This window comes from Nomascus leucogenys, chromosome 18 (assembly GCF_006542625.1).
Source record: "Nomascus leucogenys isolate Asia chromosome 18, Asia_NLE_v1, whole genome shotgun sequence".
In the NCBI taxonomy this organism is placed as follows: Eukaryota; Metazoa; Chordata; class Mammalia; order Primates; family Hylobatidae; genus Nomascus; species Nomascus leucogenys.
Genome location: NC_044398.1, coordinates 80025741 through 80043013, shown reverse-complemented (window position 1 = coordinate 80043013; position 17273 = coordinate 80025741). Strand labels below are relative to the sequence as shown.

The 17273-nt window shown below is 44.7% G+C and overlaps 1 protein-coding gene across 4 annotated transcripts in view; it reads right to left on the bottom strand.

Annotated features, from left to right (window-relative positions):
• MCCC2 (methylcrotonoyl-CoA carboxylase 2) overlaps positions 1-15769 on the bottom strand; it is a 67569-nt gene extending 51800 nt beyond the window's left edge. For 3 of the 4 annotated variants that reach the window (XR_004026733.1, XM_030798376.1, XM_030798377.1), the window contains exons 1-5: positions 15483-15769; positions 10050-10116; positions 6327-6411; positions 3004-3105; positions 137-264 (exon numbers count right to left, since the gene is read on the bottom strand). Coding sequence is in view for 3 of the 4 variants with exons in the window: in XM_030798376.1 (XP_030654236.1) it covers positions 137-264; positions 3004-3105; positions 6327-6411; positions 10050-10116; positions 15483-15611 (511 nt within the window). In the remaining variant the exon portion in view is untranslated. Of the gene's footprint in view, positions 1-136; positions 265-3003; positions 3106-6326; positions 6412-10049; positions 10117-15482 lie in introns of those variants that run through there. The other variant, XM_030798378.1, reaches the window with a different exon arrangement.
• Between the last annotated feature and the right edge of the window lie 1504 nt (positions 15770-17273).

The following is a 17273-nucleotide window of genomic DNA, read 5'->3' as shown; positions in this document are numbered from 1 at the left end:
TGTGTTTCCTTTATAATTATGGGAGAAATCAACAGGTTTTTAAAATACCCATCCCAAATGTAATACATACAGCCTTCCAAACTATCTTGCATTTTACCAGCTAATAATAGTTTATTTTACCACTCTTGTGACTTACCCAAGTAGATGCAGGGGAGCCTGTTTTGCATGGCAATTTCTTGTGCCCGTAATTGTTTTTTCACAGTCACTGGGTAGTAGGTACCTCCTTTGACGGTGGCATCATTGGCAATAATCATGCATTCTACTCTGAAAGGCAGAAATTTCATTGGAGAGAGAATTTAAGAGATTTCTTCAAAACTAATTACACTCATTACAAGACACCCCAATACAACCTTCAACTTCTAGTACAATCACTATTAACATCCATTAGCAGACAGCAGTCTTAGGATATAAATGCAAGCTTTAATCACAGTTCACATATTAATTTATATAATACAAAACAATTACTTTTAACAAGTTTATAAACTCATACTTGGTTTTTGAAGAGTCATCAGTCCTAGATTAGTAATAAAAAACTAACAACCTAAGCCATGTGTCATAATGGTTCTTTGAATGAAAGGGTCCTAACAAGATGAAAATAATAACGAAAAAATAATCCAAGTCTCAAGGGAAAAGAATTCTCTCATAATAAACTTCAAAGTCTCCTTTTAGGAGGGTATTTTGCAAAAATGAAAACTGACCTTTAGTACTACGATTTATTTTTTGTATTCTCGTTCTTCAACATTACAGCCCCATGGTTTTCTATAAAAGTAGTCTAACATATAACGTTCATCTTACGTAAAGTCAGAATGAATGCAAACTTTAATATACTAAAAACACATGAAAGGTATCCTGAGTCATCAACAGTGCCCTTTCTCACCAAAACCAGTTTATTGGGTATGAGTCACAAAGGGCAGGGCGGCCGACAACCACGGCTGGTTGGGGAAACTGCACAGCACTGGCAGGAAACCTTAAGGTCAGAGGTACCCTTGAAATCTGAGATGACAACAGTGTGCTCTTTACGAAATTCCATTTTCTTTATGTTTCTGATGTTTGTGTTACCTCACTTTATGCTGCCTACAACTCTAAGAGTGAGTCATTAAATCCCTGCTGAAAACAGAGAACGGCAACTGGACACCCAGCACAGGGTAGTGTTGGGCTTCTCGTACTAGGATATGTGGCCAGCAGGGCTCACCACAAGACAAACAGGACTCTTCTTTGAGCATCAATTTTATTCCCTGGGTCAAATAAAACCTTTTTCTGCACTGCAATGAACATTTTATAGAGTAGAATGCAAACTTTTAATGATTTAACATTAAGCGAACTAGACTTCAAAGGAAATGTAGGCTTCTCATGGGTTGCTGGGCCATAACCTCACACTCCAGAGTGTGTGCTCATACTTCCTACCACTGGGGGTGCTACGCTAGAAAGTTTAAGAAGCTCTGGTACTGGAAAGAGGCCGGGCTGTGAAGTCAGACAAACTTAGACTGAAATTCTGGCTCTGCCAACTTGTTAGTTATGTGACCATGGACAAGGGACATAGCCATATCTGCTTGTCTATTAAAGGTCACAGACTTGTTACAGAACGAGAAATCAAATTGGCCCACAAAAATACTAGATTGCATATCTATTGGTTTTGCCTGCCCAGCATCTATTATTTTGGCAACAAAACTAAACCTTCTCTCAGAAACTGCCTCTTATCTTTAATCCAGGTGGGTCAAGTAGGACTGACCCCAGAGCCTGCCTTAAACGGGGGCACAGGGACCAGGTCTTTCTACCCAGAGTTCCCACTGAGGCTCGGCAATGGGACAGGCTCTAAGCCTAAGCGGATCTTGCCTTCCACTGCAGCTGCTAAACTTATAGAATATAAACCAGGAACTGCCTATAACCATCGCTGCCTCTGCATTTAGAGAGGCTGCCTAGAAACAGAGCCAACACACAGCAAGTCAGGGCCAGGAGGAGAAAACAGCCTGGGACCTAATAATACCTAAGATCATTTCAGCTCCCAGATCCAGCCATGCCCAGACTCACCAGGTAAGAGAATCAATATATTCTCTTTTTTGCTTAATTTGAGCAAACCCAGCTCATCTGTCATTTGTCAGAGAAAGAGTAGTGATGATGCAAACCGTTCAACAACAATTTTTATGTAAGAAAGGTCAATTTGAACTATAATGAAGGCCAGGGCAGTGGCTCATGCTTGTAATCCCAGCACTTTGGGAGGCCGAGGCAGGAAGATCATTTGATGCCAGGAGTTTGAGGCCACAGTAAGCTATGATCATGCCACTGCACTCCAGCCTGGGCAACAGAGTAAGACCCCAACTCAAAAAAAAAAATTATAATGATGTGCTAGCCTATATTCAACATCGTTTGAGCCCAGAAGTTCGAGATTAGCCTAGGCAACAGAGCGAGACACCATCTCTAAAAAGAACAAAAAAGGAAAAAAGAAAGAATTTATAATTAAGTGCTACTTTATACCTATTAAATGACTGAATTTTTTTCAGCCATAATATCCAATACTAGAGCATCTCTAGTGAAAAGATAAAGACTGGTCTCCTTCCTTGCCCTTGTCTCCATGGAAAGAAATCTTTTTTTTTTTTTTTTTTTTTGAGACGGAGTCTTGCTCTGTCACCAGGCTGGAGTGCAGTGGCTCCATCTCAGCTCACTGCAACCTCTGCCTCCCAGGTTTAAGCGATTCTCCTGCCTCAGCCTCCCGAGTAGCTGGGACTACAGGCGTGTGCCACCACGCCAGCTTATTTTATTTTTAGTAGAGACAGGGTTTCACCACATTGGCCAGCCTGATCTCAAACTCCTGACCTCAGGTGATCCACCTGCCTCGGCCTCCCAAATTGCTGGGATTACAGGCCTGAGCCACCACACCCAGCCAGTCCTACATAATATAAATAGCATATAAATCACATGCTAATATGCAAAGTGAGTGCTGGATGCCTGTGCCTCATCAAAGTCTTCTTCTTAACCCACATTATGAAGCACAAGTAGAATACTCACCCTGATACTCTTCCAATGCCTGTAATAATGCCACCTCCTGGCACCTCCTCATTGTCATATAACTGGTAACCTGCCAACTGGGATAATTCCAGAAATGGAGACCTACAGGGAAGAAAGGATGTTGTTTGAATTAATGTCATTAAAAACTACACATTTAAACAGTTACACATGGAAAAGGAAAAGATTTTTCCTCAATGGGACAATATTTCAAATACACATGTTGTATATAAAATCTGTTTTTAAAAATCTAAAATGGGTGTGGTGGCTCAAGTCTGTAATCCCAGTTATTCAGGAGGCTGAGACAAGAGGATTGTTTGAGCCCAGGAGTTGGAGGCCAGCTAGGACAACATAGTGAGACCCCATCTCTTTTTTGTTGTTGTTGTTTGAGATGGAGTCTCGCCCTGTCACCCAGGCTGGAGTGCAGTGGCACGATCTCAGCTCACTGCAACCTCCACCTCCTGAGCTCAAACGATTCTCCTGCCTCAGCCTCCCGAGTAGCTGGGATTACAGGCATGCACCACCACAACCAGCTAATTTTTTGTATTTTTAGTAGAAACGGGGTTTCACCATGTTGGCCAGGCTGGTCTCAAACTCCTTACCTGAAGGTTATCTGCCCACCTCGGCCTCACAAAGTGCTGGGATTACAGGAATGAGCCACCACGCCCAGCCGAGACCCCACCTCTTAAAAACTTATGGAGGTAGGTGGGGTGGCTCACACCTGTAGTCCTAGCACTTTGTGGGGCTCATGTGGGTGGACTGCTTGAGCCCGGGAGTTCAAGACCAGCCTGGGCAACACGGGGAAACCCCATCTTTACAAAAAAAAATTTTTTAACACAGCCGGGCATGATGGCACACGCCTGTGGTCCCAGCTACTTGGGAGGCTGAGGTGGAAGAATCACTTGCACCCATGAGCCCAGGAGGTCAAGGCTGCAGAGAGCTGTGACTGTGCTACTGCACTCCAGCCTGGGCAACGGAATGAGACCTTGTCTCAAAAAACAAATAAACGGCCAGGCACGGTGGCTCATGCCTGTTATCTCAGCATGTTGGGAGGCTGAGACAGGTAGATCACATGAGGTCAGGAGCCTGGATAACATGGTGAAACCCCACCTCTACTAAAAATACAAAAAAAAAAAAAAAATTGCCAGGCGTGGTGGCATGTGCCTGTAAACCCAGCTACTTGGGAGGCTGAGGCAGGAGAATCACCTGAATCCGGAAGGCAGAGGTTTCAGTGAGCTGAGACCATGCCACTGCACTCCAGCCTGGGCAACAGGGCAAGACTCCATCTCAAAAAATAAATAATTATTAATAAAATTAAAAATCCTTTCCAAGTGCCAGGCTCTCTTCTAAGGGCTTTAGAAACACTCACTTATAGCCTGGTGTGGTGGCTCACGCCTGTAATCCCAGCACTTTGGGAGGCCAAGGTGGGCAGATCACGAGGTCAAGAGATTGAGACCATCCTGGCCAACATGGTGAAACCCCATCTCTGCTAAAAATACAAAAATTAGCTGGGCATGGTGGTGCGCACCTGTAATCCAGCTACTCGGGAGGCTGAGGCAGGAGAATCGCTTGAACCCAGGAGGCAGAGGTTAAGTGAACAGAGATCACGCCACTGCACTCCAGCCTGGTGACAGAGTGAGACTCCATCTCAAAAAAAAAAAAAAAAAGAAACACTCACTCATGTCCTCCTTAGAACCACCTTCTGAGATGGATCCTATTGTGACCCTCGTTTACTGATGAGGAAACTGAAACACACAGAGATCAAGTCACTTGTCTAAGGATACACAGTAAGTAAGGGGCAGAGCCAGGAGCTTCAAAAGCAATCTTGCCCCAGGGACAAGGCTCTTAACCTACTAGTCTGCCTCTCACTTACTTACATGGTCAAGATACATTAGGAGGGAAAAAAGAGAGCTGGTTACAAAACAGCAAATTTAGTATGATTTCATTTTTGTTTTTAAAAAATGTAGGTGTCTGATATATATGCATACAAATGGCCTAGAAGGATAATATACTAGGTGTTAACAGTGCTGTCTCCAGGTTGGATGTGTGTGCACGTGTCAGGAGAAAAAAATACTTTGGGAGTTTTCACTTTCCCCTCTCTCCCCCTTACACTCCATATCCAATCCTTCAGGAAATCCTGTTGGGTTGGCTCTGTCTTCACAATACATCCAGAACCCTGCACTCCTACCACCACCACTACTACCACCCTATGCTGAGTCCCCATCACGTCTCCCTCAAATCCCTGCAATCGCCCTCTAACTGGTCACAGGGCTTCCACCCTTGCTGCTCTGTCTACTCACAATACAGCAGCCAGAATCACTCTTTTAAGCTATGTCAGATCATAATCATCTCCTGTTCAAAACCCTACAATAGCTCCCCACTTCTCCCATGGTGAAAACCAAAACCTTTACGATAACCCACAAGGCCATACAGGATCTGACCCATCTCCTACTCCTCTCCCCTCACTCCCTCTACCACAACACCCTAGCCTCCTGGCTGCCCCTTGAGCATAACAGCATTATCTGGCACACTCCCACCTCAGGGCCTTTGCACTGGCCATTCCCTCTGCCTGAAACACTCTTTCCCTAGAGAGTTACAAGGCTCTCTCTCTCTCCTCCTCCAAATCTTTGCTCAGACGTCACCTTCTCCATGAGGCCTACCTTGGCACCACCTCTTAAAACTGCAACTTGCCCCATATCTTCCTCTCCTTTACCCTGGGCTACCTTTTCTTTTTCTCACGACATTTGCCACTTACTAACACACTACAGAAGTTACAATCTTTTTTTTTTTCTTTGTGACAGAGTCTTGCTCTGTCACCCAGGCTGGAGTGCAGTGGCGCAATCTCGTCTCACTGCAACCTCTGCCTCCGGGGTTCAAGCGACTCTCCTGCCTCAGTCTCCCGAGTAGCTGGCACTACAAGCGCATGCCACCATGCCCAGCTAATTTTTTGTATTTTTAGTAGAGACGGGGTTTCACTGTGTTAGCCAGGATGGTCTCGATCTCCTGACTTCATGATCTGCCCACCTCGGCCTCCCAAAGTGCTGGAATTACAGGAGTGAGCCACCACACCCAGCCAGAAGTTACAGTCTTTACTGTTGTTTTCTGTCTCCCTTTGCTATGATGTAAACTCCAGTGGGGCAAAGATCTGTGTCTGTTTTGGTCACTGATATATCACTAGTACCTGACACGTAGTAGGCTCTCAATAAACACATGTTCCTGAATCTTACGATGAGAACTAGAATTCAAAATAACTGATTTACAAGACTGTCTAATAAAGTACCATGGAACAGAGAACACTCTGAGTCAGCACTTGGCTACGTACGCACCCTGGGTCTATGAGATTGTCAATTCTTTCTCTGGGCAATAGTTTTCCTCTTGATATGTGAAGTGCTCGGGCTTTCTCACCACCTCCTATGATAGAAACATGATTAGATTAGATTAGATTGACACGATAAAAAGGTCTCAATGCCAGAAAAACATAATACTCAATCCAAAATATAGCACTTTTTAAAAGTTCAACATATCCTCTGAGAAAAGGCTAATAATCATTCACTCAACTTACAAGTTGCCAATTTTCTGAAGTAAATGTAAAAGCTGGTATTAAAAAAAATCAATCTATCCCTGATTTTAGAGTATATCCTAGAGTCCATGTTCTGAATTCACTAGTAGTTATGTAAATTACAGAGTATTTTCTCTGCAGCTCACATATGGCAAATATTGCCTCATCTCCACCACATTTATTAAATACATGCTACGATAGATCTGGAAAATTCCTATCTTCATTTGTACAGGTAAAAATGTAATTTTAGAAATTACTTCCATGATAAGTGCAGTAAATTCACCTAAAGATGTCATTAGTGATCCGTAACTTTTTGGCCTTGCAGCTGGGTGAGTTGAACACTTTAGCAATTTAAAAGTCCCCTTCCTTGACTCAGAGATTGTCTTCAGTGCTTCTCAACATTGCTCACATCATGACAAACAAAGAAAATTATAACTGAAGAGCCCACTGGAGTATTCTTGGGAATATCTATCACCCACTCTGGGCAAACCAAGGTAATGGAGCAAGAACAGAAGTATCAAATTGTACCTTTAATAATTAAAACATTAGTTTATTTTTATTGGTGCCCAAGAATTTCATCTTAATATAGTCTTTGTCTAATGAAATGTTCAGCTATTTCAGAAAACTATTTCTTTATTTAGGCAAGAAAATAATCTCAAACAATCTTCCAAGTAGGACCTTTTTTTTTTTTTTTTTTTTTTTTTTTGAGACAAGATCTTACTCTGTCACCCAGGCTGGAGTGCAGTGGTGCCAACATGGCTCACTACAGCCTTGAACTCCTAAATTCAAGTGATCCTCTCACCTCAGGCTTCCCAGCAGCTGGGACTACTGGCATGTGCCACCACTCCAGCTAAATTTTTGTGATGAGGTCTCACTATGTTACCCAGGCTGGTTTCAAACACCTGGCTTCATTCAATTCTCCTGCCTTGACCTCCCAAAGTGACAGGTGGGTCATGCCTGTAATCCCAGCACTTTGGGAGGCTGAGGTGGGCAGATCACTTGAGGCCAGGAGTTTGAGAGCAGCCTGGACAACATGGTGAAACCCCATCTCTACTAAAAATACGAAAAATTAGCTGGGTGTGGTGGTGCGTGCCTGTCGTCCCAGCTATTCGGGAGGCTGAGGCAGGAGAATCGCTTGAACCCGGGGGGCCACAGTTGTAGTGAACCGAGATTGTGCCACTACACTCCAGCCTGAGCGACAGAGCAAGACTCTGTCTCAGTAAAAAAAAAAAAAAAAAAAAAAAAAGACTTAAGACAACATCAGGCCGGGTGCGGTGGCTCAAGCCTGTAATCCCAGCACTTTGGGAGGCCGAGGCGGGCGGATCACAAGGTCAGGAGATCGAGACCATCCTGGCTAACACGGTGAAACCCCGTCTCTACTAAAAAAAAAATACAAAAAATTAGCCGGGCGTGTTGGCGGGCGCCTGTAGTCCCAGCTACTCGGGAGGCTGAGGCAGGAGAATGGCGTGAACCCGGGAGGCGGAGCTTGCAGTGAGCCGAGATCGCGCCACTGCACTCCAGCCTGGGGGACAGAGAAAGACTCTGTCTCAAAAAAAAAAAAAAAAAAAAAAAAAAAAAAAAAAAAAAAAAAGACAACATCACTCTTCAGCAATTCTGCCTAGAGTGGGGCCTTATAATTTGGAGCAGCTGGTGAATTCTGGTTTTATTAGGAAGAACCAGAAAGAGGGTTATCCTTGATGCAGGCTCACAGAGCACATAATTAAGCTCCCCTGACATTTAATTCTTGGCAAAGCTGTGATGGCCAAGTTTGTCCTTTCCGCCTTCTCCCTTCCTCCTTCCCCAGGGAGTCCGGCTCAGTCCTCTACCCTCCTGTGGCCACCAGCCTTCACCACAGTCCCTCAGCACCCACTATCCCCAGCAGGCACCCGATGCCACAGAACTCCTCACCCCTCCATTGAGTCAAACCCACCTTTTTTTTTTTTTTTTTTTTTTTTTTTTTGAGACGGAGTTTCGCTCTGTTACCCAGGCTGGAGTGCAATGGCACCATCTTGGCTCACTGTAACCTCTGCCTCCCAGGTTCAAACAATTCTCCTGCCTCAGCCTCCCGAGTCGCTGGGATCACAAGCATGCGACACCACACCCGGCTAATTTTGTATTTTTAGTACAGACAGAGTTTCACCATGTTGGTCAGGCTGGTCTCGAACTCCTGACTTCATGTGATCCGCCCGCCTCGGCCTCCCAAAGTGCTGGGATTACAGGCGTGAGCCACTGTGCCTGGCCCCAAACCCACCATCTTAATGTCTAAGGGGGGACAGTGAGTTCACCAAATCAAACTCTCAAAATGGGCATAACGATTGAGTTATCACCCCTAACAAAACACATTTTCATTTCAGCAAGAGTTTGAATTCTTTTTCTGGAGACGACACCTTGATCTAAAATGGCTTCAAAAGTATGAATTCCATAGCTGGGTACAGGGGCACAGGTATAGTCTCAGCTACTTGGGAGGCTGAGGCAAGAAGATCACTTGAGCTCCCGACTTCGAGTCCAACAGAGTGAGGAGACCCTGTCTCTAAATAAACAAGTAAATAAGCAATTCTAGACCATACTTTCCAAATCCAGTCTTCTTCACTATTTTTATACTCCTGAGATCCAGTATTTAAACTACTCTACTCTAAATGTACAATTTTACATTAAAAGTATTATATACTATTTTAAGTATTATATACTTGTTGATAAAAGTTATCTGAAACAGTCTATCAAATATGAAGAATGCTTTCCATCTGAGATTCAGCACTTAGGGAGGAAATATTAAACACCTACTAAGAAATCACTGGCCAGGTGTGGTGGCTCGCACCTGTAATCCCAGCACTTTGGGAGGCCAAGATGAGAGGATTGCTTGAGCCAGGGGTTCGAGTCCAGCCTGGCAATAGAGCAAGAACCTGTCTCTTAAAAAAAAATTAATAAAAATTAAAAATAAATTATTTATTCATAAAATTTATGAATTTGAATCTTTACTTTTCCCCCCAAAAGTGGTAGTACTCTATGAAGAGAAAAACTGGCCAAGTAATAGGAAAAATAAAATTAAATGCCTGCATACCAACAAAGGCACAGTCTTAAGAGTCAAAAGCTCAGCCAGGAGTAGTGGCTCACGCCTGTAACTGCAGCACTTTGGGAGGCCAAGGCAGATGGATCACTTGACCTCAGTAGCTCAAGACCAGCCTGGCCAACGTGGTGAAACTTTGTCTCTATTTTAAAAACACAAAAATTAGACAGGCATGGAGGCAGGCACCTGTAATCCCAACTACATGGGAGGCTGAGGCAGGAGAATGGCTTGAACCCAGGAGGTGGAGGTTGCAGTGAGCCGAGATGGCGCCACTGCACTCCAGCCTGGGCAACAGAGCAAGACTCCATCTCAAAAAAAAAAAAAAAAATGTCAAAAGCTTAATTCCAATAGTTTTTCCTAAAACCAATAACTATTTTAGGACATCTTAAGTAAAGGCATAAGCTGTGGAATAAATGCTGTGTTTACCTAGTTTTATACGCTCCACTTGTTCATGGAGCTGATTTACTAGTGCTTTCATCTGCTTGTAGTTCTCCTGAAACAGAAATAGAGGAGACAGGGGAGAGAAATATTAGAAAGCAATTCCTTTTTACCAAAATAAAGGTAAAAAAAAAAAAAAAAGTGGTCTGTGCCAACTCTGTGTGGCCGCCACACTGGGCCACTGGATCCTATGGAAAAGATTCACCCCTGCCTGTCTTGTTCAAGCTCTTCTTCCCCACCCCACTTGTCCATCTCTCCATAACTTACTCCTCTGTAAGCCTAATTCATGTTTTATCTCATCTTCAACTCTACTTCTGGCCACTCCTACGCAATGTAACATCTTTCTTCGTTAAACACCCTCTGAACTTAAATTGATCTCTATTTGTTTTCCTATTTTAAGGAATATAAGCTTTTTGAAGGTTAGAATACCATCTTATTTTTCCTGTCCCATCAGTCACTATCTGAGATTCCAACCAATGCTTGCTTACTGACAAAGTACACTTAAAAACAAATCCCAGAGGGAAAAAAAGGATGCTATTTTTATTTTCAATTTTGTATTTTTATTTTTTGGGACAGAGTCTCCCTTTGTTGCCCGCTGGAGTGCAATGGTGCAATCTCGGCTCACTGCAACCTCCGCCTCCTGAGATCAAGCGATTCTCCTGCCTCAGCCTCCTAAGTAGCTGGGACTACAGGTGTGTGCCACCACGCCCAGCTAATTACTGTATTTTTAAAAGACTGGGTTTCGCCATGTTGGCCAGGCTGATCTCAAACTCCTTACCTCAAGTGATTTGCCCACCTCGGCCTCCCAAAGTGCTGGGATTACAGGCATGAGCCACCGCACCTGGCCAAGGATCCTATTTTATGTTTTAAAAAGAACAGGCTGGGTGTGGTGGCTCATGTCTGTTACCCCAGAGCTTTGGAAGGCAGAGGCAGGAGCATCGCTTAAGTCCGGGAGTTTGAGACCAGCCTGAGTAACATAGGGAGACTTCCATCTCTATAAAAAGAATAAAAATTTAAAAATTATCTAGGCATGGTGGTGTGTCCCAGCAATGTGACCAACTAAGGTGGAAGGATCTCTTGAGTCCAGGAGTTTGAAGCTGCAGTGAACTAGGATCGTGCCATTGTACTCCAGCCTGGGCGACAGAGCAAGACTATTTCAAATAAATAAATAAATTAGTAAAAAGAACAAAACTCAGCCAGCCGTGGTGGCTCACGCCTGTAATCTCAGCAGTTTGGGAGGCCGAGGCGGGCAGATCACCTATGGTTGGGAGTTCAAGACCAGCCTGACCAACATTGAGAAAACTCATCTCTACTAAAAATACAAAATTAGCCAGGCATGGTGATACATGCCTGTAATCCCAGCTACTCGGGAGGCTGAGGCAGGAGAATCCCTTGAACCCGAGAGGCGGAGGTTGCAGTGAGCCAAGATTGCGTCATTGCACTCCAGCCTGGGCAACAAGAGCAAAACTCCATCTCAAAAAAAAAAAAAAAAAAAAAAACAGAACAAAACTCTATGCTGGCATATATAGACAAATTAAGTAATATACAAGGAAATACTGACAGTGAGAAGTAGAAAAGAGGTAGAGGGACTAACTTTTCACCCTTCTGCATTTTAAAATTTTGTTTGGTCAGCATATTACTTTAGAACAATACTTAACTAGCTAATTATCTTTGAAATTCAGACGTTGGCCCACTAATACATTTTGCTCCCCATGTGATTAGCATCTCTAGTTATTTAGTTCCTTCTATTTGACAGAACACTAAGCAACTTCCTAACTGTTCAAATTTAGATGAATATTCAGTCTACAGTATATCTTCATTATTTCCTATTTTCTGTAGCTCCAAGAGCTCTGGGGGTCATGATTTCTGCTATATTTTCTTGCTCTGCAAAATCCAGAAAATAAAAAACAAGGAAGCAGCATGGTATTAGGGAAAGAACCAGTTGGAGCTAATACATATATACAGAACTTGTCACCCTACAACAGCAGAAAAAAGTATGTAACTTTTCTCAAGTGCACAGGGAACATTCTCCAAGATAGACTACATGTCAGGCCACAAAACAAATCTTAATAAATTTTAAAAGACTGAAATCATACAAAGTATCCTTTTTTTTTTTTTTTGAGACAGAGTCTGGCCCTGTTGCCCAGGCTGAAGTGCAGTAGCACAGTCTCGGCTCACTGCAACTTCCACCTCCCGGGTTCAAGCGACTCTCCTGCCTCACACTCCCAAGTCCTGGGATTACAGGCATGCGCCACCAAGCCCAGCTAATTTTTTTATTTTTATTTTTAGTGGAGACAGGGTTTCACCATGTTGGCCAGGCTGGTCTAGAACTCCTGACCTCAGGTGATCCACCAGCCTCGGCCTCCCAAAGCGCTAGGATTACAGGCGTGAGCCACCGCGCCTGGCCCAAAATTATCCTTTCAAACACAATGGAATGAAACTAGAAATCAATGGGAGAAGGATGACTGGAAAATTCACAAATATATGGAAATTAAACAACGTACTTTTAAACAACCAGTGGGTCAAAGAAGAAAAGCACTGACCCACTGAAGCTGACATTTGCCTCTACAGATTGGGCAATATCTGTGCCAGGCTCAGCCCATCAGACTTAAATCACAGAAGAGCCAGTACTGGCTACAGTTCACCTCCCAGGCAATCCTTTGTCAACCAACCTAGCCTCCTTAGGATGAGGCTCACTAACCAAGAGGCAGTGTAGTTTAGTGGTAAAACCAAGTTCAACTTTTAGTTTCCCTATTTACTGATACTGTATTTGGCAAATCTTGATCTCTCAGGACGCCAGGTCTGTGTGTGTGTGTGTGTGCGTGTGTGTGTGTGTGTGTGTGTGTGTGTGTGTGCGTGTGTGTGTGTGTGTAATCACCTGCAAAACAACATTCTACAACCTAGTAATTTTCTTGTGAAGCTGAGCAACCACAGAGGTTAGTGCCTGACAGTCATAATGAATTGGAGCTGAGCCACTGACAAGTTCCCACCCCGTCTTTTCAACCATAGAACCCACCTAGGTAGAGCTGGGTGAGTGAGAAGCATTATAGAGCAACAGTTAAGACCCTGGACTCAAGTGTTATAAGCCAGACCACCTGGCTTCAAATTCAGGCTCTGTGTTATCTCAGACAAATTACTTGGACCCTATATACCACAGTTTTCCCATCTATAAAACAGAAATAACAATTGTACCTACTGCACAGGATCATTATGATAAATACATGAGTAAAACCATATAAAGCCTTTAGAAAAATGGTGGGTGCACTATAAAATTCCTGCCATTATTATTACTTATTATAGTTGCTTTTATTTGTAATCAGGAAACACAGCTAAGCTGGATCATTCATCCTATTCTCCCCCACCCTCATGGACTTGCTTTGCCTAATGTGAGAACACATTAATTTCATCACGTGCCAGCAAGAATTTTAAATCCAATTTGTGTTCAGCCTCTTGCTCCTGTGCCTTCGGCCATGAGAAGGGCATGTTTAATTCAGGGCTGCTCTTCAGCCTCAGTCCAGGAATGCGAAGACACATGGAGCAGACCTGAACCTACCCTGCAGTGGAACAGTCACAGCAGCAGCTAACCAAAGGCCACCAACACGAGTGAGAGATTAAGAAACAAAACAAAATCAAGTGAGACACTAATATTTGCTGTTGTGAGTTATTGAGATTTTTTTATTGTTTGTTACACAAAGCACAACCTAGCAAAAGGTGATTCATACAAAACCCATCACCAAAGCCTTCTTTGTATTAATGGCAGTTCCACCTACCTGAATATTCTGCCCAGTTGGAAACTCCAAAGTCATCCATTTTCCCCTTCCACTCAGTTATTAACTCTATAATCTTTGCTCCTCAGGTATCTATGCCCCCCTCCTACATACAACTCTTAACTTTGACTCCTTCATCTCAAGACTCAACTCTCCACTGTCACCTAGGTCCAGTCTTTTTCCCTACATCAATCCATCCTCCACATTGCCACCACACTGATGATTCTACCATATCCAGAGGATCATGCCACTTATCTACTTAAATATTTTAATGGACAACCTGCAAAATGGAATCTAAATGTGGCTTTTGCATGGAAGATCCTCGGCTATCTGGCCCCATAATCAATCAATCCCATCACCAGACACTATTCAATGAATTCCATGCCCTAGACATGGAATTCAAGTCCTCACACCAGATATACACTTTCATAACTCAGTACCTATGTTCTTGTAACTCTCTTGGTTTATAGAGTCTTACCTTCCATGCTGCGCCCTGAACTTGGCCAGCTCTTACCCAAGATTCATCTCACCCATTACTTCCTATCTGTAGCTTTCTGTAACCACCTTCTCAAGCTTTAGACAACCCTTCTCGCACTGTACCACAGTTACCTGCTTTCTTGTCCATCTTCCCTACAAAATTATTAGTTCCATTCCTATGCATCTATACCAAATATCTAAAATACTGCCTAGACCACAATAACCACTTAATAATTATGAGTTAAACATTCTGTCCTGACAAACAATTGTGTGTTTTTTGCACTATTTAGACGTTATCTGTATAGGCTTAGAAATCGTGGGAACACAATGAAATTTTCCAGCTCTGATATTTCACAAGTTTTCAGTTTTTTGGCCTTATGATGCCTCCTAATTCCAAGAAAAGCCACTCAAAGACACTGTGGGATATTTTCTATTAACATAACCAACTTTTTTTTTTTTTTCTGAGACAGAGTTCGCTTTTGTTGCCCAGGCTGGAGTGCAATGGCACGATCTCAGCTCACCGCAACCTCCGCCTCCCGAGTTCAAGTAATTCCCCTGCCTCAGCCTCCCAGGTAGCTGGGATTACAGGCGCGCGCCACCACGCCCGGCTAATTTTTGTATTTTTAGTAGAGATGGGGTTTCACCACGTTGGCCAGGCTGGTCTCGAACTACTGACCTCAGGTAATCCACCCGCCAGGGCCTCCCAAAGCGCTGGGATTACAGGCGTGAGCCACCGGACTCGGCCATCATAACCAACTTTTAAACTCAAATTTCCTAAGCACAGCGCCCCTCGTTGGGCTGCTCTAGGCCAGTGGTTCCCAAAGCTGGCTGCCAAAAGTCCCCTGATGAGTTCACTAACAATGTAAACACCGCGACTCCACCTGAGACCCATAAGGTCCAGAGTAGGGCTCAGGCAGCTATTCGGCGAGCTCCCCAGGTGGTAATTCTAAACCAGGCTTTAAGAACCACTGATTTCAAAGACACAAAGTACAGTGCCAGCTCTAAAAGTGAACTAAACTTTCTTTTATCTGTTAGGCTTTTCTTCTTCAAACTTCACGTGCGTCACAGAATCAACTGGGGCTCCGGACAAGAGAGCAGCAGTTGTTGAAGCGTGCCCCTCCTCCACTTGCTTCCTAGCCTGGCACCGGCGGCCAGGCCACCGGGGCGCTCAGCCTACCTGGTAGAGGGCAGAGCCCACGTCCGGCTGGGTACCCAGCGAGGCCACCGAGTCCCCGTGATAGGCGCGCAGTCCGGCGGGAGAGGCGCGGGCACACGGCCGCAGGGCTAACCTCAGAGCGGCCCACATGGCGGCGGGCACCGAGCGAGAGAGGAGAGCGAGAGAGCGGCCCACGCTGGCCTGGAGCCGGTGCTTTCCCCCGCAGCTTCCCTGCTGGGGCGGCGGCTGGGCTCAGGGCCTTGCAGCCCCAGAGAAGGCTTCTCTGATTCTCGGGCCTGTCCACACACGTGCCTACGCGCGCCGCCCGCGATTGGTCAAGCCGCGCCACGCCCCCTGACCCAGCCAATAAGGGACAGAACCTCAGCCCCGCGAGGTCGCGCCTAGTCCCTACCGCAGGAGAGCGGGTCTCCCGGGCGGAGCTACCCTCACGTGGCCAGCTGGGTTCCCCCGAAGCGGTGCGGCACTGAGAGAGCTGTGGTTGGGCTTGGATTGGTGTTGTGTTGACACAGCGATAGATAATATCACGATAGTGACTGTACCTGAGGCAGGAGAATAAGGTCTGGAAGCAGGGAACCTAAGGCTGTCTCACGCTGACTTCCTGGAGCTAAACTGAAAGGAAAACCCTAACTTTCCATGCCTAAGTAACAAAAGGACCAAAGGCTACTCCCTTTGCAAACCCCCCATCTTTTCCACAGGGCAGATAGGAAATTGGCTGTCCCCCGACAAATCAGACTTACTGCCGGTGGAGTCTTGCTTTGCCAAGTTTGAACCTTAACTCCAGCCTCTGAATGGTTGCTGTCCACAACCAATCAGCCTGATTGGGGGTCCAGTCTTCGTTTGCATAGAAGTATAACTTTGTAACTTCACCCTAGCCTCTGATTGCTTGCTTTTTGCAACCAATCAGGTTTGAGGTGAGCATAAAATGGCCAATAGGAAACTTCTAGTGGGTATTTGGACCCAAGAAGATTCTATATCCGGGCCTTTGAGCTCTGCTCGGTCTGCTCCCACATTGTGGAGTGTACTTTCGTTTTCAGTAAATCCCTGATTTCGTTCTTTCGTTGCCTTGCTCTTTCTTTGCTTTGCTGGGCGTTTTGTCCAATTCTTTGTTCAAAATGCCAAGAACCTGGACAACTTGCAGTCACAACCCCCAGTGACACACCGACAACATGGGTGAATCGCATCTAACATGTGCTTGCGAACAGCACAAGCCTGTTGTCCTTTCACTGGAGACCTTAAACATTCTTCTGATTATTTTCGCTATGTAGTTATTTTTCTTTATTTTTTACTTTATTTCATTTTTTGAGACAGGGCCTCACTCTGTCGCCCAGGCTGCAATGAAGTGGCACGATCACAGCCCGCTGAATCTTTGACCTCCCACCTCAGCCTTTCGAGTAGCTGAGACTACAGGTTCGTGCCACCAAGCCCGGCTAAGTTTTTATTTTTGTAGGGGTTTCACCATGTTGGCCATGCTGGTCTTGAACTCCTGGACTCAAGCGATCTGCCCGCCACAGCCTCCCAAAGTGCTGGGATTACAGGCATGAGCCACCACGCCGGGCACTATGTAGTGGCAGATTGTGGACATCAGCACTGTGGTCTTAAATAAAGGACTCCAAATATACCCATAAAAATTAAAACATTCTATACAAAATGCCTTGAACTTAAGGTTTTTCGTTCACATATTTATTGAGCACTTACTACTTCTACTCCATCGGTTGCTTAGTGGGGCAGAATAAAGGGGGAGGATGGGGTAGAGAAAGGATGCGCCTACACCTGGAGGTAAACTTAGTTTCA